The sequence below is a fragment of the Leptodactylus fuscus genome, chromosome 1 (assembly GCF_031893055.1).
Source record: "Leptodactylus fuscus isolate aLepFus1 chromosome 1, aLepFus1.hap2, whole genome shotgun sequence".
Classification (NCBI taxonomy): domain Eukaryota; kingdom Metazoa; phylum Chordata; class Amphibia; order Anura; family Leptodactylidae; genus Leptodactylus; species Leptodactylus fuscus.
This window is the reverse complement of record NC_134265.1, coordinates 244,933,678-244,955,459: the sequence shown is the minus strand read 5'-3', so window position 1 is coordinate 244,955,459 and position 21,782 is coordinate 244,933,678. Positions and strand designations below refer to the sequence as shown.

Sequence of the window (21,782 nt, the reverse complement as noted above, 5' to 3'; positions counted from 1 at the left end):
CCAGACATTTTCCAGGATTTTCAATGATGAATCTAACATTGTCTACAAAATGTCAAAATCCATTACTTGACCTTCACATGCTATCATTTGGTTGCACAGAAATGTGGATGCAATAAGAGGACTATGAAAGAGCTGTTTTGTATTTCTCCAAAATGTGTTGTGCAATGCCCCGAACTACCATGCCATGCATTATATAATCTACCATGCCACCAACTTTTAGTAAGATGTACTTACAATGTATGATTCTACACTTGCACTTGTATGCTTTTAATAATGTTGCCTAATGTACTGAAAATGCACTCTCTATAGCTATAAAATAAATCTTATTGACTTTACAATACATAACTTCAGTATTCTAGGGAATGTCGAAGATGTCTACTTGTCTGTGATCGTTGCATGGTTACATAAACTTATCATGTTCAGTAGCAATTGCTGTTTTATGAGATAAGAATGCTGCAACAAGTTATCAGTGTCAAGTTAAACTATGCTACATTTGGACATGCGTGCCATGGTTTACCAGGAAGATCTACATACTAATACCTTTGGATTTGCCTGGAAGGCTTATATGGAAGCAGTTATTTTCAATCCTGTACAAGTCTGTTGTATAGAAAGCTAAAATGTTATACTGTATTACTGACAACGAATATAACCGAGGATGTTATACAAGGTGTTCAATAGCACCTCATTCTTGTGGGGGTAGTCTAAATACTATACTGTCTTCAGACCTATGTAGAAATTCAGATTACTGCAAACCTAAAGCCATAAACTTCAATAGTGGTCAGTCTTCTATATTAGTAGACCTTCAGATGTGGTCATTGAGTTCATTGGTGTACCATGTGTAATATTCAGTCAAGGTAAGGACATGGTGTAGTCACATATACACATGGCTCATTTACAAGTGTTGAAGATTCATATTCTGTTCATAAATTATTCTTTGCCCAAGCAAGAATAAATTTAGTTTGTGCTATTTTTAGCACTAATATATACAGAAAGAATCAAATCTAGTTAGTCAAAAATACTTGGTCGTTTATTTATATAACAAAATGATTCAATATTTCATATCTGTTAGTGGCAACAGTATGTGACCTTTTAGAATTAGGTGAAATTAGTTTTTTCTTAGATTTTTTTTTTTTTTTTTTTTTTTTTTGTTGATTTCTCCCCTAACTCAGAAGCTCACACAATTCCCGGTCCCTAGCAGTCAAGTGACTGGGGTAGCCACATCGTGATGATTCCCATAACTGTGCACATACCGTCCATTGCATCTCATTACACCTTTATTAACTGCAAGTAAGCAGCAACCAGAGATCTAAAAAACTATGAGGAATTGATACACAAAGTATATTGGAAAGTTTTAGAACTTTTTATAATACAAGCAATAACATTTGTCTCTCAATATTAGTCCGAAACTGGACAACCTTTTATTGATGGAAGATCTCCGAGAAGCATGATCATTAATATTCAGTGTACTGAGGTAATTTCACAGTGCAGTAAATATTAATAAGCCAACTATTAATTGGGTGACCATGTGAGGGGACCTGAGATGGACATGAATATCTATAATCTAAGATTAACATGTGACTACCTCATATTTACATTGGGTTCTAAGGCGACAATGATCAGGGCAGCATGAGATATATGGATGTGCCAGTGAGAACAGTGAGTCTTTCTCATCATGTTAGAAAACATATTTAATGCTTAATAAGCGCCGATTGTCTGTTATTAATGTGTGCTAGGAAGTGTGTGACCGCTTTGTTAAGCCGAGGACTGCTTGGTTATTATTATGTTCGGACCTCAACTCTATTCCTGCAGTAGAAATAGTAAAGCTAACTCTAATCTGGCAAAGAAATAATTCATGATTTTATTTTATATATAAAAGAACCTTTTAAGTTCAATTGTCATCTTTCCATATTGCTAGAAGTCAGATGTTAGAAGAGCACAAGCTGTGAGTGAGGTTTGGACAATACCTGGCAGACACTCATTGCAAATAAACTGGTTGAGGATTGTACGTTGTTATAGATATTTATTTTAAAAAGAATTTCTGATTTTAATCACTTACTGTATGCTATATTTGATATGCCATAAATAAATAATGGAGGTCCTGACATGGCTTGTTAATATTACTCTGGCAGGGTTTCCTTAAATACATGCTTAACAATGGCTGTAAGAAGTAGTGTTCTGTCAACCTAAACCTCAGAAGATTTGTCACTAGAATTTCCACCACTATACCCCAGAGCATTGTCAGAAATTACACTAAAATTCTGGTGTTTATTCTGTGCCAAAAACTGATGTATATGCTTCACACTTAATTTTCCCAGTTTTTTGGACACTTTATAACAATTTCTGTGCTTTCAGCGACAAGTGGGTGAGGCTTAATATGCAAAACACTACACCCTATTTTTTGTCAGATTTAGTTTTTGTCACTGAAAAACAACTAATAAGAGATATAAAATTAGACTAGACAGTGTAAAAGCACCAGACTTCCAATCCACATTAGGCAATTTAGAAAACCTGGTGTACGTTACAAATGTCTAATCTGTCTAGTCTAAGATTTCACTAAATTTCTAAAATTTAGGCATTAACAATTCAGCGTAATTTATTTTATCTAGTTAAACAAATCCAGTGTAAGGGAATTACTACAAGAGCAATCCCCAGTAGCTGCTGGTGAACCCTGGGGGGAGGGGCACGACAAGACAGTGAGCCCTAAGCTAAATGCACCCCGCTGTCCCTTCCTGCTTGCCTATCCTGTCCTAAGCGACAAGCGACAACTGGGTGGCAAAATCCTACCTAGATATAGGTGATGACACAAAATACAAACAAGACAAAAAACAACAAAGTCATAAACCTACTGAGCAGAAACTGGGCATTTAATGACAGGTGTATATGGTTTGATGTCCTAGGTACTTGGTGTATAGCAGGGTTAAAGGGGTATTCCCATAGCTCTTGTTCTGCAGCCTGCAGGGCTCTGTGCTCTCTTCACTTCCTGGATTTCTCAGGCACATTGGTGGGCGGTGTTTCTGCTATGTTTACAGTCAGTAATGAGGGATTGGTTGTAAATGCTTTACCACAGTATACAGCTGATGTGGAAACTGATATAGCAGAGCTGGATTTCAATCACCATGCATTACAAACAGAGGTAATGGACTCCTTATCTCAGCCCTTATCAGCCAATTTCAATTAAACCGGCTGATAAGTGGAAAAGCTGAAGATAGACAGCACAGTAATCCCGGAGCTCTCACCTCCCCCCTCCCCTAGCTTGTCAGCTCCTCCCTTGCAGATAAGCCCAGCCCAGTGGCCATAGAAATGTAGTGTCAACAATGAAGTGAATAAATTAAGATAGCGGCCAAACAAAGCAGTTTTGATAAAACAATGTATTTAGGAAAAGTCTTAAATCCACATAAACTAGCAGTATAGATAGGATGCTTTTCATGGGACAACCCATTTAACTTTTTTTCCTCTGGATAACTTCAAACACAGACAGCTAACATTTTTGGTAGATCAGCGATACAATTAATATATGTCTATAGATCAGAGTACTCATGTTTATACATTTACGGCAATTAATGCGGCAAATTGTAAAATGGTGACAATTACAATAACGTGTACACATTCCTAATCTTTGATTCACATCTGTGCATGAGTTTCAGGGAGTCCGCTTTTGGATTCTCCCCAAACGGAAACCTAATCTGTATATAAAAAGCAGTTACCTTAGGAAACCCGCAGACCCCATAGACTATAATGGGGTCTGTGTGAGTTCTGCACAAAAAATGCGGAGAGAAAAGTGCTGCTTGCACTGCTTTTCTCTCCGCATGAAAAATGGGGGAACAGAATCCCTGAATGCATATATGAACCGAGCCATAAACTTAATAAAATAATTCATAGACACATGAAACTGGTTTTGAGCATTTTTTTTTAAGACAGTAGAAAAAAGTACAAAATTTTAAGGGACTGGGACTGTCCATGAAGTATTTATGAAATACACATACTAAATTGATCACTTTCTGATTAGAGGTAGTATGTTCGTTGTGATGATACAGATATGAAATATATAAAATTCATGCCATACACACTGGTATTACAGAACAATATACAGTCCTATCAGAATTGAGCATCATTTTTATTTACCTTTTATTGACTGTTTTTATGTGACAAAAGAGCCTTTAAATGGAATCTGTCATAAAAAAAACAGACTTGATGCAAGTCATAATTTAGGTTATATGATAAATATTTGACACAGAATGGTTTGGAAATATTGGGGCAAATTTACTAATTGTAACTATTTAGGCAGTCTAAAATGCATGAGTTGTCACAGTGGCTGATTTATGATTTTGTGAATTTTTAGATTTATTTTGTACTACCTGTAAGCTGATGGCTGGTCAGATAATGGAGGGGGTATACATCTCACCCAGACTACTCAGGTGGGTGAGATGAAAAACTCCAGAAAGACCGGTTCTCAGCAGATAACTTTTGTCTGCTGAGCATTATTCAAGTTCTCTCTAGGGCTGGATTTTTAGGAATGGCAGGTAGGTTGATAGTGGGACCTGTCATTCCAACCCCCTCCAGTCCACATATTGTGGATGTTTCTGCAGCGTGTCAGCTGCTGTGGATTGTCCTCATCAGTGAGGTTTAAAAAGGTCAGCTCCAGCAGCAAGACTTGGACAGAGCTTGGCTGGAGGGCCAGCAGGAAGGTCTGACTGTTGGAGCTGTCCTGGTTGTTGCAATCTACTACTGAGTCTGCTATTATAGGTGAGGTAACCTATATTCAGTTAGATCCTAGCCAGGCAATTTATTTTTGTATTGTTTTCTTTTGTTGCTGCACCGTTTTGTTTGGAATGAAAATAAAACCCTACCTTTTTTTTTTTACTAAAAATCTGGACTTGTGTGTCTATGCCACCCCACCTAGCAACCCCAGACCCTGACATACCTATTAGGTGGTTTTCCTTGCCTCTTTTGCCACACACTTTCATATTATGCTGCATTCCTTGTCACGTGGGCCCCTAAAAACTTTTTGAACCCTAAATAAATGTGGTGCAAGATATGTAGGTCCATTTTCTGGCATAAATTGCAACTGAAGTCTGGCATGTTTTGATTAATAAATCCCCCCATAGTTCCTTTGTTATAAAGTAAGTTTACTTGCATTACTACTTTGGTAACTAGAGTTTTTTTTATTGTTCAACCCGATTTTTTAGCATACCATATAAAGAATTTTTTAGAAACTGTATAAATAAAGACATGTATATTTTACCAGTGGATTCATCCTGAAAAATATAGCTGGTGAACTTTTGATGTGTTCAGCCCCGCTTGCTTGACTGCTGTGTTATAGCTTGAAATACATCAAAGATTTCCCATGTTCTATTTCTGTTCCTTTCTGAGATATGTCTCACCACAAAAAAGACATTATTCAAAAAAATAGTATTCTCCAGAGCATAATTCCAGTTCTTAATGGTTCCAATTATTTCTATGTTATTTATCATTATTTTCTTCCGATTTCAGAACGAAGAAGGATTTGGCCAGGAGGGAATTTTGGAACACACAGATAATATGAACCCAGATGAGACATATGAAATGCCCCCTCAGGTAACAGCTATATATTTCTTATATATTTCTTCAAAAGGTCTATAAAGATCCACATCAGGAGTTAAATGTGGATATGGCATGTTACCTAATACAGTGTTATTACAAACATTGAATGGATACTTTAGTAGAGACACCTTCTCTTTCATGACTGGAACTTCCCTTTATAGAAATTAGACACATGCCACCTAAATGGTGAATTCACATTTGAAAGAGAAAATTCAGCAATCTTAGAGATTTTGAGGCTTGGTCATGGTTGCTAGACCAGCTCAGTCTGGTGTTTCAGAAACTGTAAAACTTTTGGGGTTTTCTAATGCAATTGTGTTAGGCTGAAGCCCCACATTGAGGAAACTCAGCTTTTTTGTTGCAGATTTTGCTGTGGTTTTTTGATCCAATGCCAGTAGTGGATTGAGCAGAAGGTTGAAGTATATGAGCTTCTTATAAATTTGCCATTCCCTCTGTAACCATTCTTGGCATTGGCTCAACATCGTGCAGCAAAATCTGAAACAAAAAATGCTGCGTTTCTACAATGTGGGGCCTCAGCCTTACAAGTATATTGAGAATTCAGTGATCAAGGAAAAACATTTAGCAAAAAGGGATCTTGTGGACATAAAAAAACTTATTGATAAAAGGGCTCAGAGGAAGATTTCAAAAATCATTCTAACAGGCCATAGATAATCAAGCAAATGGCAGTTTAATGCAAAACTAATGTTAGGCCCCATGTTGCGGAAATGCAGCTTTTTTTATTTTTTTTTATGTAGATTGTGAGCCCCATATAGGGAACACAATGTACATTTTTTTCCCTATCAGTATGTCTTTGTAGAACGGGATGAAATCCATGCAAACACAGGGAGAACATACAAACTCCTTGCAGATGTTGCTCCTGGTGGGATTCGAACCCAGGACTCCAATGCTGCAAGGCTGCAGTGCTAACCACTGAGCCACTGTGTTGCCCTGAAATGTAGGGTTTTTTTGGCAGATTTTGTTTTTTTTTGAGCCAAAGTCAAGAATGGCTACAAAAGGAATGGGGAATATATAGGAAGTTCTTATACTTGTATCTTCTGCTCAATCTACTCCTTTGGCTCAAAAAAACGCAGCAAAATCTGCAACAAAAAAAGCTGCGTTTCCACGACGTGAGTTTTTAGCCCTACAAGTAATGTGTTCAAATTCACAACTCATTGTCTCTTAGCATGAATAAAATATAACAGCAAGGGTATACTGATTGGGTCCTAAGTAGAGTTGAGCGAGTACTGTTCGGATCAGCCGATCCGAACAGCACGCACGCATTGAAATCAAAGCACGCAGCCGGCACGCGGCGGGTTAAGCGGCCGGCTGCTGTCAAACCGGAAGCACCAGGTGCTTCCATTCATTTCAATGCGTGCGTGCTGTTCGGATCGCTGATCCGAACAGTACTCGCTCAACTCTAGTCCTAAGGAAGGCACATGAACATGCACTTGCAGCTAGAGATGGGTGAACCTCCTATGATTCGTTTAGTTTCAGACATGGGTGCCTGGAGTCCTTTATTCTTTTTGTCTTTTGTGTAGAGTATAATTGGTGAAAGCCCAGGAGAGGTGTTAAAAAAAATAAAAAATATTTATACTGACGTACCCTCATCTATTTTGGGCCTCCTTGCAATGTCCAGCTCTCTCTCTCGGTCTCCTCATGACATTATGCGCCCAAGGTCACAGGTCTCAGAGATGGCATGGGCACACCTCGCATCATTGCCTCTCCAGGAGAGCACCAGATGCTGCGTTGAGGCTCAATACTGGTGAGAGAAGGCAAGTATAAATGTTTATTTTTTTACACCTCTCCTGGGCCTCCACCTATTATACTCTGGGGTGTGAGGAGACTCCTGAGTATAATAATTGACTGCAATACATGTTGAAGCAGACATTTTAGTTGTAGAACAAATCTTCAATTGTTTAGTTTCATTAAAAACTGAATAATTTGGGATATTCAGGTTGAACCTGACTCGTGCCGAAGTGGTTCACAAATCTTTAACAGCAGTTAGAGTCATTTACTAAATCCCTGAGTGATAAATGAGGAGAAAACAGCCTGTACAATTATAGGGACCTCCGATTCCTATATATTATACTAAATCTTGCGCGGACATTAGCACTAGCTGTGTCTGTTACATTTTGCATTGATTTAAATGGACAACGGGTGCGTTATTTTACTGTCCGTGGGTGTCCTTAACTGTCCGTTCACAAAGGTGTCCGATTTTTCAAGTGGACAGCAAAAACCTACATGTAGGGAGACACCTAATGGCAGGAAGTTTGAGGCTGAAGCCCCAAGTGCGAAAACGCAGCTTTTTTTGTTGCAGATTTTGCTGCAGCTATTTGAGCCAAAGCCAGGAGTGGATCGAGCAGAATGTAGAAGTATAGGAACTTCCTATATATTTCCCATTCCTTTGGTAGCCATTCTTGGCTTTAGCTAAAAAAACTGCAACAAAATCTGTAACAAAAAGAGCTACATTTCCGCAATGTGAGGCCTTAGCCTTAAGAGGTTTTTCAGGAAGTAAATAAATAAAGTGCATTATTATTGTTAAGAATCATATGCTCTATTAATTGAGACTTAGGCCTGGTTCACATCTGCGTTCGGTATTCTGTTCGAGGAGTGCGCATGGGGACCCCCCAAACAGAATACTGAACGCATTGACAAGCGGTGAGCAGTGAAAGCACACAGACCCCATAGACAATAATGGGGTCAGTGCGTTTTCCACGCAGTCTCCGCACGAATCATGCGGAGAGAAAGGTAGCTCATGAGGTAATTTTCTCTCCGCATGTTCCGTGTAGACACTACGTAGAAAACACATGGACCCCATTATAGTCTATGGGGTCTGTGTGGTTTCATAAGCCCACCGCTTGCCAATGAGTTTGGTATTCTATTTGGGGGGGACACCATACAGACTCCTCAAAAAGAATACCAAACACAGATGTGAACCAAGCATAAGTTGCCTGAAAATGTAGTGATCACTGGAAGCTACCTCTGAACACAAACAGGACTTTTCTCTCCATATTTTTCTGCATTTTTCAAGCTGAGACTGTGTGGAAGCCCAGCGGACCCCATTATAATTCATAGTCACACCAGAACTACCTGCATGTGACTGCATGGACCACTGTACACCTGTAGGTAGATATGGTGTTCTTTAGTCTCTAGCTATCCATAAGGTGCTGTGCATAGGCATCATGGGACTGATAGCATAGCACAGAGGAAGATGTATTTGATCAAGCCTCATTTGATCATAAGCAGACGGGACAGTGAACTACAAGTATATGAGTGTAAAATACACAGAAATAGTGCAAAATGTAAAAGACAATCAGGTGAACGGGGCAAAGATGGAAAAATGTCTGCACTGTGTCTATAAGGAAGAGTACTGGTATTTATATTCCAGTTTTGTAATTACTAAATTAATTTGCACAGATTAAATGCATAGATTAAACCAGAAATGTCCAGTAACTATCCCAGTAACCATATCCAGATAAATATTGCAGTATATTGGTATCTGTAGCTGTTGCCATAGCGATATACGGAGCGCAGAAATTATGCAAAGCTACAAGTAAGGAAGAGTAAATGGTGTGACATATGGGATGTTTGATGTAGCTTTTCTACAGAAATCTTCTGACTTGGCTGTACATCAAGCACAAAGAAACTCAAATACTTTGAGATGTATTCATGGTATGATTAAGATGTTTGATGGACCTTTCTGTGTAGATGGCCATATAATCCTATTCCCTAGTAAATGTTTCCATACTGTTAGCCTGGACCCACTAATAAGCTGCCAGGATCTATTGATTTTTATTCCACATCCATTTTACTTCAGTGAACACCATTATTATATCAGTCTTGGGAACCATGGCAAACCTATATTTAAACATTATGTATAGGCAGAACACAGAACCCCAATATATGCTTATTGTCATACAGTTGCATACAGTGGGGGGGTTTATCAATCCCTCTACAGCAGTTTTCTGGCATGGAGGAGAGGTATTATGGTGCACATTTGTTGTCAGGCCCTTTCTTGCGCCAAACAACTCCATTTTGCTTCTTGCTCACCAAATTTTGCAAATGTTGGCGGAGTATGGAGAAAAGTGGGGTAGGGTGAGGATACCTCGATCAAGTGGCGTAACTACCGGGGAAGCAGCGGAGGCAGCTGCCACAGGGCCCGGGACATTAGGGAGCCCGGCGACAACCACTATTGCTGCGTTTTTTTTTTTTTCTAATAGGCCATTACTCCAGCCGGTAACGGGCCCTACTTACTTACCGATTCTGGCAGGGGCTGGGATCGGTAAGTGACACTGCGGGCCCCGCATACATCATCATTATACTCAGGGGTCTTTTCAGAACCACGAGTATAATGATCGGAGGGTCGGGAGAGGTAAGCGAACATAACAGTGTTACTTACCTCTCCACGCTCCGCGAAGGCTTCGGGGCCTACTTGTATGACGTCTCAGACGTCACACAACCGGGGCCTGCGTCCTTATGCGTCACAATGCAGGCCCCCGGTCACATGATGTCCCTGATGTCATTGAAGATAGCCGACAGCAGGGAGCGCAGGGATAGGTAAGTAACAGTGTTTATGTTTGTATCCCCCTCTCGGTCTCCGATTATTATACTCTGGGGTCTGAAAAGACCCCAGAGTATAATAATTGTTAATGGGTGTCCACAATGGAGCATAATACTGAGTGATGGGGCCACTATGGGGCATAATACTGAGTGAAGGGGCCACTATGGGGTATAATGCTAGGCGGCGCGCCGGAGTTTCTCCTCTCTCGGAATGAGAGGGAGTAATTTTCCCCAGAGTGGGGTAAGTTCAGAGTCCTCAGGGGTAAGCAGCTTTCTCCCTATTGGGAGATTTAAGGCTCAGGTGCCGTGTGGTTTAGTCCTGCCCCTTCCGGGCGGGAACCTTAAATAGAGGCCGCCTCCTTGGCTCCTTGCCTTCCATGTCATTTGTGCGGCAGGTTCCAAAAGACCTAGTACTAGGTGCCTTTACATACTAAGCGTATTTCTGTTAAGTCAAGAAGAGGGATCCTCTTGGTAAGAGCTTTTATTTATTCCAGTTGTTGGTTCCCTTACCCATGCCATTCTCTACTATAGGTTAATAACCATTGTCTCAGCCTGGAGATGTCATCTTCCACTACACCTCCGGGTGACGGTGGCAGGAGGAGGAAACCTTCAAAACGGCAACTCCCATCTTGCTTAGCCTGTAACATACCACTCCCTGAGGGTAAGTCCTATATGAGGAGTTCCTAGTAAGGACTATAATTGCGTTTTTTTCAGGCTGTGATTGGTCGGACTGTCGATAGTGTAGAGGTCCTCCACAGGAGGAAACCTCCACAAGAGACGTTCTGGCATGGGTCAAGGACTATTTGGTGAGTATGATAGCCGTGAACATGGGAAGGTTCATCCACTCTGCTTTATGCATCCTTTCTTTTTTAGGATGATTCACTAAAAGACATACGTAGCACCTTATCTCAGCTCGCAAATAAGAGATAACGGCTGGAGAGACGCTCCATCTCCTTGCCCTCTATGGAGAGACTCCAAGTTTTGAAGATGATTCCATCTTTCAGAGGAACAAAGATCCTCAGATTCCAGCAGACCCCTGTTTCACTGGGATAAGACCCATAGGCTGCTGAGTTCCATCCGGTTGTGGGACCAGGATGCTGAAGGGGAGGCATCCGTGTCCACCTCTGGAGGGCAGAGGGCTTTTCATGTGGATGCCTCCATGGTCAGTTTAATGGAACAGGAAAAACATCCTGAAAAAGCATATGTCACCACAAGGGCCTTGAGATCCGTGTATCCAATCAACACTGAACAACTGGAGCGCTGGGGACCCCTGCCGAAGGTGGACCTAGCGGTCTCTAAATTGTCCCGTCGAACCGTAGTTCCACTGAACAACGGGTCTAACCTTCAGGATCTCCTGGGCAGGAGAGTCAACTCCACCCTTAAGAAGGCTTATGCCTCGGCCTCCGCCCAAGCTGCAGTTTCCATCGCCACTACGGAGGTGGCTGACAACATTCGAGCCCGGCTGGAGCGACTGGAGTGGGACATTGATGCCGGGGTAAACCGCGACGACATCATTGCCACCATGGACGATTTACCTCTAGCCTCCGACTACCTAAGGGAGGCTTCAAGACAGCAGCTCAAGCTGGCTTCTAAGTCAATGGCCCTAACCACCGCTGTCAGGAGACCCCTATGGCTTAAACCATGGAGATCGTATGTCGCCTCAAAGTTTGTGCTATGCTCCCTTCCCTTCGAACCCGGGAAGGTTTTCGGCTGAGGGCTGGATGATCTTATGGAGGGACTAGCTGAGGGTAGAGGAAAGTCGCTCCCGCAAGCTTCCAGAGGCAGGAGACCTCCCTCGTCTAGAGATAGAGGCTCTACCTCTTACTATAGATCCCAGCAGAGCCAGAGGCGTCCCAGGTATCGTCCGAGGGGACCTGGTTGTGGGGGCCCTAAGGAGGAGCCTAAAAGGAAGACCAACTTTTGATGGGTTGCGGCTCTCTGTGACTCACACTCCAGTAGGAGGTCGGCTGTCTCGTTTTTCTGTGAATTGGCGTCAAAACATCATGGATCCATGGGTCCTCCAGATTATCTACCAAGGCTATGCTATCGAATTCTTCCAGCCTCCATGCGACCGGTTCATCACCACCCAGTCCCTACCGGCTTCACAACAGGCCTGCCTAGAAAGATCTGTGGCAGAATACATTTCAAAGGGAGCCCTGAAAGAGTTACCCCCTCAGAAGTGGGTCAGGGGGTTTATTCGCCGGTTTTTCTTGTCCCAAAATCTACAGGAGGCTGGTGCATGATAATAGACCTGAGATATCTCAATCGTTACATCAAGCTGAAGCCTTTCAGGATGGAATTCATAGATTCAGTGACAAACTTCCTTCTGCAGGACGAAGTCATGGTCACCTTGGATCTCAAGGATGCCTACCTGCATATCCCAATATATCAACCTCACAGAAAATACCTGTGGATAGCCGTACTCATAGGCGGCCACAGAGAGCATCTTCAGTTTATAGCCCTCCCCTTTGGCATATCTTCAGCCCGTACGTCTTCACCAAGATCGATGCATCGGTTGCTGCCACCCTCAGACTACAAGGCCTATTCGTTGTTCCCTACCTCGACGACTGGCTCATATAAGCTCAGTCTATTTCAGATCTTCATCATCACCTCCAAATAGCCATCTCCTTCCTTCAGAAGTTAGGCTGGCTAATCAACTGGGAGAAATAGGAGATCGTGCCATCCCCCCCCGGAAGAAGTTTCTGGGTTTCATCATAGATTCACAAAAGATGCAGATCTTTCTCACCAGCCTCCGAAAAGCCAGGATAGAGGCTGCCGCCCGATTTCTTCTTCGGACCCGGCGGGTCACAATTCGCACCGCGATGCGAGTCCTTGGCCTGATGGCATCCTCAGCCAAGACAGCCCCATGGGCTTTATGGCATTTGCGTCCCCTACAGATGGAAGTGTTGAGCACCTGGAACAGGTCTCCACAGGGACTGCACAAGAAGATCTGCCTTTCTCCCAATACCCGTCTTTCCCTCAGACGGTGGAGACACCTGAAAGGTGGAAGGTCCTCGGTTTAACCTCGTTGGACCCTTTTGACAACAGATGCATCCCATACGGGATGGGGAGCACACCTGGACAACAGAACCATTCAGGGTCAGTGGAGGAGGGAACATCCGATTAGAGAGAGCTAAGAGCAGTCTATCTGGCACTTCTTCACTTTGCCCCCTTCCTCAAAGGGAAGGCAGTCAAGGTGCGGTTGGACAACATGACCACAGTGATTTATATAAACAAGCAGGGAGGCACCAGATCTCCAGCCTTACTGAGAGAGGCGAATTTGATTTTCTTATGTGCAGAGAAGAACCTATCCCATTTATCCGCTGTTCACATCAAGGGATCCCTGAACATAGTAGCGGATCAGTTGAATCGGGGTATCCATGTATCAGGAGAATGGTCTCTCAATCAAGACATATTTCAACAGATCGTCCAGAGATGGGGGTCTCCCGGAGGTCAACTTATGGCAACCTGTCTCAACGCCAAGGTAAGGACCTTCTGCTCTCTCTATCAGGAGGACAACCCCTTGGCAGTGGATGCCCTGTCCATCCCGTGGAGGTTCAGGCTGATATATATCTTCCCTCCAATTCCCATCATACTGAGGGTATTGATGAAAATAAGACAGGACCAAGTCTCGTGAATCGCCATAATACCGTTCTGGCCGAAAAGGACTTGGTTTGCCCAGCTCATGTGGATGAGTCAAGGCGTGTGTTGGAGGCTCCCCCCCTCCAGATCTGGTGACCCAAGGAGAGCTGAGATGCAAGGATCTGAGGAGACTCAACCTGACAGCCTGGAGGTTGATCATTCCCTATTAAGGAATAGAGGACTGTCTCATGGCGTCCTGAAGACTCTCGCAAGCGCCAGAGCGGACTCAACAAACAGGAACTACCACAGAATCGGTAAAATATTCCAAGCCTGGTGTCTTGACCATGAGGTGGACTCCTCCGATCCCCATGTGGGAGTGATCCTGGATTTTTTTCAGAATGGCCTAGACAAGGGGTTCTCCGCTTCTACCCTGAAGGTGCACGTAGCCGCCTTGTCCACCTATCTGGGGAGGCGGTTGTCTCAGGATCCTTTAGTGAGCACCTTTATTAAAGGGGCAACTAGGCTGAGACCTCCGTATATCTCCTTTTTTGAGGATCGGGTGCAGCTTAGGTTTCTCCCGGGCTTCATACCCAAGGTCCCATCTTGCACGAACATTAATCAGTTGATTGTTTACCCAACTTTTTTTCCTATCCTTCCTCCCCGGAGGAAGAAAGATTTCACACCCTGGATTTAGTCAGGTGCTTCCACATTTATTTGCGTTTAACCCGACCCTTCAGAAGATCTGAAAATCTTCTGGTCAACTATATGGGCGTTCGTAAAGGCCTCAAGGCCTCTAAAGGGTCTATAGCCCGCTGGGTGAAAGAAACCATAAACGTTTCCTTTTCAGTTCAAGGACTGTCTTATATCACAATCAAAATAATGATACATATATTTTTTCTCTAGAAATAAATAATTTTAGCAGATTTCTTTCCTTATAAGCATTGTACAAGCTACTCACCAAACAATGAACACAAGTACATTATAAGACTAAATCTGTAAATGAATCAAAATGGATCTGTCCATTCCATTTTCTAGTAATTTTTCATTAGTAATAAAGTAATAAAGAAAACTTCATTCTTCTAAATCATCAAAACTGTAGAAAAAAGGCATCAAATATTTGCTGTTTAGCTGCTATTGCTTTAAAGTTACTGTGCCAACCTCTTAAGCTTCTGCAGTGTTCAGGTTCTCCTATGCTTATTCCCTTGCTATGGAGATTGCTATTTGTTTTTTCTAGTGTGTCTTCCATATACTGAATTTGTGCTGGACTGCTCGATAATGACCATTGGCTCGTTACTGGAAACCCACTTGTCTTCTGATTTTGGTTCTGACTTTACTTCTCAGACTCACTTTTGGCTTGGACATTCACTCTTCTGAGTTATCCACCTGGTTCTGATAAATCTGTTATCGGTTCTGGTTTGACTTCTGATCGTGGAGTCTTTATTTCTTATACCAGTTTCTGAGGCTTTGTGGATGGCTCTGGTGAAGGCATTTGAATGTATGGGGTGTATCTGTCAGCACTGTACTGTATAAAACTTAAACAGCTAGTTCTCTGTTATCAGTCAGCTCCTGCAATTTCTTTTGTTTGATCCAGAGACATTGTAACAGTGGTAGAAGAATGAGGGATAGAAAGGTAGCAGGAGAAAAACTACCTTATGGTGCTGCTGTTGCTGAATAAAAATGTTTTATCATGACCAAAACACTTTCCAGACATCAGTACAGCTCAATACTTCTCTCTATGTATTCTGTATGTCAGTGAAAGAAAGACAGTTATAGAGCAGATTCTCAAGTACCTAATGTGTATAGCAACTAGGAGGATCAGCAGTTGGCAGCAGTGGTGCAGGCATGCATGTCACATAAATAACTTGGCATAAATGTACAGATGGAGCATGCCAAGCCTTCCAGTATCCAAATCATTGTAAGGCAGAGAACAGGATAAACTGAAATATTGATGACTATGATTTCTTGCATCACCTATTGCCACTATGTCGTCATGCCAGTCACATAAAATGTGTGTTATCCAAACCAATATGGCTGTGTCCATTACCCTGACACCATGTTCATATTGTCATATCAAAGCTGAAATAAGAAAGAGGCAGGTAGAACAATTCAATTCAGGTATATGAGAAGGCTATTCAGTAAATTTCTGTATTAAATGTGTTAGGTTTGACCAGGACCGGCTCCAGGTTTCTGTGGGCCTTTGAGCGACAGAACCTTGTAACAACTCATGCACAATGAGGCAAAAAAAAAAAAAACGATCAAAATTGGGTGTTTTTTGCTGAGACAGACTTACTGGAGTAGACTGTAATACAGTCCATTCCATACAAGTAGATAGAACCTGTTACATTGGAAAGTAAAGAAGAATTTGAGACGGACATCTGCCTCAGATGATTACTTTATTTTCTGCTCCCTGGTTCATGGTGGAGGCAGGGCATCAAAACTACATTTTGTCATTCGACCATTGATTAGGCCTTAATGAATGGGTCTAATCAGTCAGGAGTCTACAACCATGGCCTCCGTGGCTGAATCAGCTGCAGAATCCATTGCAAGATCAAGCAGGATGCTTTTTTTTTTTTCAAGCATCCTGCTCTAATTGTTTTCAATAGATGAGGGAAGAATCTGTCACAGTATAAGGTCCCAAAGTGGCCCCAAACAGTACAATGTCCCATAATGGCCCCACCACACAATATAATGTCCCTTGGAGGTCCCTTCTCACAGTATAGTGCCCCATAATGCCCCCTCTACACAGTATAATATCCTACAGTAGCCCGCTAACAAAGTATTGTGGCCCCTTCACACAGTATTAAGTTCCATAGTGGCCCCTACAGTGTTCCATGCAAATATAATATATGATTATGCTGAGAGGGCCTCTGAGGAGCATATTAAATAGTTTGGGACCACTGTGGAGCATTATACTGAAAGGAAGGTACTTTGGGTAGCCTGGTATACTGTGTGAGGCTCATGGAAAGTATGTTATGCTGTGTGGAGCCGCTGTGAGGCATTATACTGTGGAGGAGTGAACTCTGAAATGCATATTATACTCTGCTTGTTTACATGCTGGGAGCTGCAGCACTCTTTATTGCAGAATTTATGAGTTACAGCATACACTTGAATGGGACACTGGTGCAGTACTCACACTTGGACCCCTACTGGTCTAGAATGGATTGCCTATCATATGAACAGACCATCAATTTTATAACAGTTTAATAACCCATTTAATTTGTAACATTCTTTACATTTTATGTTCAGATCAGTGGAAGCCAGTAGAGATGAGCGAACACTACAATGTTCGAGGTTCGAAATCCGATTCGAACAGCCGCACACTGTTCGACTGTTCGAACGGGTTTCGAACCCCATTATAGTCTATGGGGGGAAAAGCTCGTTTCAGGGGTAGGCAACATTCAATCAAATTCTACATACCAAGTCCATGAGTGAGGGTCGGGCTGGATTCTTCTCCCTGCGCAGCGTCCCCACGTCCTCTTCTGGCCTTGAATTCACTCTACTAGGCATCGGGTCTAGGCAGAGCCGACTGCGCATGCGCGGGCATGCGCAGTTGGCTCTGCCCAGGCCCGATGCCTAAGCAGAGTTAATTCAGAGCCAGAAGAGGACGCGGGAACGCTGCGCAGGGAGAAGACTTCTAAAGGTAAGAGAAGAACCAGCGTTGATTGGCAATGTATAGCATTCTGCCAATCAACGCTGGTTCTACATTGAATCCTAACGTCGAACAGCTAGTAGTGTTCGATCGAGTACGAGTATTTTGAATACCGTAGTATTCGATCGAATACCTACTCAATCGAATACTACTCGCTCATCTCTAGAAGCCAACATTTTAGCTCTGATATTATCATACAAATAACTACTGTAGAGTCCTGACAGTATCACAATGATAAAGAAGGAACATCGGATCTTTTGAATATAGTACTTCATATAATTTGAAAATAGTTAAAAGGTAAATTAAGGACATTATAAATTTGTTTCATATCATGGCGCTATTCTATTATATTCTCTTCATTTTGTCAACAAAAAATCAAAGAAGATACAGAGATTATGCAAACGTCAATTAAACAAAATGGAAAATATTTTAATATCAATTCAGGAGCCATTAAATTACAGTGTATCTTGTAGCTCTGACAATCTATTACCAATCTGGGTAACATAACAGAAGAATAGTAAAAACCATAAAAAGTAACGGCTTCTTGCATTCATAGGGGGAGTTCACACGGAGTAACGTGCCGCGTGATGTGGCACGTATACGGCGTGTGAGACTTTGAGCGCCGTATACGCTCTCATTGATTTCAATGGGAGACGGGATCGTATACGCCGCGTTATTTTGCCGCAAAATGATACGGTGTATACGATCCCGTCTCCCCTTGAAATCAATGGGAGCGTATACGGCGCTCAAAATCTCACACGGCGTATACATGCCAGGTCACGCGGCACATTACTCCGTGTGAATGGACCCTTAAATGTGTTAAATCAACATGTAAGATTTTTTTTGTAATACAGTATTGTACAGAATCTTCCTTATGGCCAGTGTAACAGACCTCACTGTCTTTCTTACGGTAGATGTCCTGTTAGGATTTACTCTGCTTTTTATTCAGAAATTCTGCAACAAATAATATAACACTATATAGTAATGTTATATATATATATATATATATATATATATATATATATATATATATGTATATATATATATATATATATATATATATATATAACAGGTCAGCTTCTCTCCATCATCATCTCTAATCACTTAGATTACTAAAGAGAGGTACAGGTGGGTCCAACTTCAGTTTAGCTCGATTTTGGTTAAACACTCTAATTTCTCATTAAACCAATTCTATACATTAATAATACATTATCATAAAATGTTATCAAAAACCTTAAAAGAAAACAATTCACAACACAATCTACAACACTGAATGGCCACACACATAGAATCTCACTTGATGGCACAATTATGTTTCTCATTAATGCTGGTCATCTTGTGATACACGTATCTGGAAATACCCAAGAGAAAAAGTAAGGAAGGACACATCTGCACGTAATTTCAATAAACAACTTGTTTTGTTCATTGTACTTACTAAAAACTAACTAATTCAAAATGCCTGAAAGGATGAAGAGGATATTAGAATGATGCTTTATTTGTCCAATATATAACAAAAAATCAATATAGATCTTCTTTCCTAAATATAATGGAATCGACAAAGAAGTATATACACTTCTCTGGAAGTAAGTACATACATGAAAATGATATATATTTTTTTTTAATAAACAACTTATAATGCTATAAAATAAGAAAAGAAGTAATACTCACCTTACCAATTCTGTACTGCTCTCAAGCTAATGTTCACCGAATGCCCAGCCAGTGTCTGTTTAGGTGGCTCCAGTATGTTGGCGGTGACACAATATATCACATTTACTGTCAATAACTTCAGGTAGTGCTGCAGCTGTCTTATATCAAGTCTATATGTCTTTGCTGAAGCTGGGTGAAGACAGACAGGAGAGGTAACAGGGAAGTATTAACACTGGGCGGCAGGGGATCAGTAAAGTGTATATTGCTCTATTATTATTTTTTAAGCATTGTAAGCTGTTTGTAAAAAAAAAAAAAAAAAATCTGTCCCCAAATATCTCTTGTCAAACAAAACTTGGATCATTTGAATCAGCAGAATGACACAGTTATCTGCTAGCCATGCATCTCTCTCTATATGTGAATGAATTCTGTACTCTATGGAGGCTTGGTGGAAGATGCTGATGGCTGGGGTGTTCCTTATGTTTAGCTGTAACTCGGATTTATTGTTTGTTTTGATGTTCTCCTTAGTTCCTTAGCCATGACAATTGAAACTAACAAATAATCAAAGGCGTCCTCATACCCAACTGTGCTGTCTGGAACCCGAATGACATATTGTTTTGCACTAAACAGACATATCATTGTAATTTTGTTTACTACTGCATACTGAGAATAATTCTTTGCAAGCACAAGAGGTCTATTGTTGGCATTCTACTAATTCTTTCTTATTCTGATTTGTGTAGGAGGAATATCAAGATTACGATCCTGAAGCATGAATATTGTGAGCAAGTGTCATAGACATAAAATACTCGACGGTTCATGATACATTCCAATGTACTGAGTCCTCAGATTTTATTTTTATTTTACTTTTAACTGTAAATGGAAGTCTTCCATCAGCAAAACAAAGTATTACTAACCTTGATTTCTTTTGGGGTTAGATAATCCCACTCTAGTGGTCAACAATGAGTGGCTATTTTGTGCTATGGATGTTGTGGCTTCAAATAATGAAAAAAAAAAAGAAACAAAAACACCTAAGTGTCTATTAATGTCTGACTTTCTACTTGTAATATTGCTTGTTTTCGAGTGGTTTCGTATTATCTCTATTTCCTATACTTTTGTATGTTTCGTATGTTATTACTGTCTTCTGTAACACAACATTGTGAAACCTGTTTCGAAGTATCTAGTGTTTCTGACTGTAAGCATGATCTATGCACCAAACTGTTTTCCAAGGCCAATATGTGTTTCGGCGGTTTACGTTTCTTCAGCGATGATGTTGGATAATTCTTACTGACATTTACCACAATCAATACGTTTGATTAAGAAATAAACGGTTCTAAGTTCCCTATTGTATTAGTGGACTTTGCACAATGGTCTGTTTGTAGGCATGCATGAGTGGAAATGCTATATTATACAATATGTGAGTAATATATTTTTGATGCATCAACAACGTTGCTTAACAGTTTAGACTTGTACACTTTCTGGATTTGGCTGAATATGTTTACAGTATTTGTGTTCGATAGTTTAAAAGACAAAGCACAAAACTTGTTATATTTCTATAAAATTAGACCTATATTCCATGAATGATCCTGCCAGACTTCTGGTTGCGACACAGCTAGTTGCTGCATATCAGCCCATATGGTTCCTCAACAGGTAATTCAATTCTCTCTACAGTATGAATAGATTCATTTTCTAATAAGAATGAAGCAATGCAGTGAAAAACATCTCCAAAGCTCTGTTCTTTACTGGTTAGAATTATTTATGTTTTTAAGCAGATTTAGCAGTACTGTAGTTATATGCTAATTGGTACACAGTGATAGTATAACCCTATGGAATAATATAAAATGTAGGTAAAGCACAACCGTATACTAGTAGAATATCATATGACTTCATTATACCACATAAACAGTATTTTATTTACAAATATTCTTTATCACTCAAATGTATTTAAATAATGACATATCCACAGTTCCTATGCAGAGAAATGAGTAACATTATGAACTACAACCCTTACACAAAAAAGCCTGATCTGAGAATTTATATCTAATTATACCCCGCCTATAAACCTAAGCTAAATCTGTGTGTTAGTTATACAACATCTAAATCATACCCAAAGACACAAACAACAACTAATAGAACCTTTACTTAAAACATACAAGAGGAATGGCATCTTGTGGATTGACATCATGGCTTTCCCAGCCTGGATTGAATCATTGATCAGGCCACATTTAAATGGGTTGTCCCATCTCATGGATCCTATCTTTACTGGTAGCTTATGTAAATTAAAGACTTTTCTTAAATATATTGCTTTAGAAATGCTGCTTTGTTTGCCTGCTATGTGACCTTATCTGTCCCATTATTTACACAGCGTTGCTATAACCACAGTACTGTGTGATTGGACAAGTGAAGTCACTTACTCAGTGTCAGTAGGACAATCAGTTCATCTAATTGCACTTTGCTGATAAAAACAGAGTCTGTTACCTCTCTATGTAAAGACACAGATAACACTGAGTCTATACAAGCAGCTGCATATTATTTGATCTGCAAAAGTATTGTGATCCTTCTCAAGCCCATTCCTCAAAAGGGAGGATGGAGGAGATAAATACAGGAAGTGAGAAGAACAGACTACAGGCAGCCTGATGAAACACTGAGATGGGAAAACCCCTTTAAGCTTGTTCAGATGTTACTATAAGCTTTGCATTCCTCTTTTCTCCACACCAACATTGATAGTTTCTCTAATAAAATAGCTCTGAACTATGAACTAGTAAACCATAAA

General features: G+C 40.9%; 1 protein-coding gene across 1 annotated transcript in view; it reads left to right on the top strand.

Annotated features, from left to right (window-relative positions):
• SNCA (synuclein alpha) overlaps positions 1 to 21,271 on the top strand; it is an 80,784-nt gene extending 59,513 nt beyond the window's left edge. The window contains exons 5-6 of the mRNA XM_075285364.1: positions 5,491 to 5,574; positions 19,753 to 21,271. Of these exons, the coding sequence (XP_075141465.1) occupies positions 5,491 to 5,574; positions 19,753 to 19,785 (117 nt within the window). The 3' untranslated portion in view covers positions 19,786 to 21,271. The remainder of the gene's footprint in view (positions 1 to 5,490; positions 5,575 to 19,752) is intronic.
• The last annotated feature ends 511 nt before the right edge of the window (positions 21,272 to 21,782 follow it).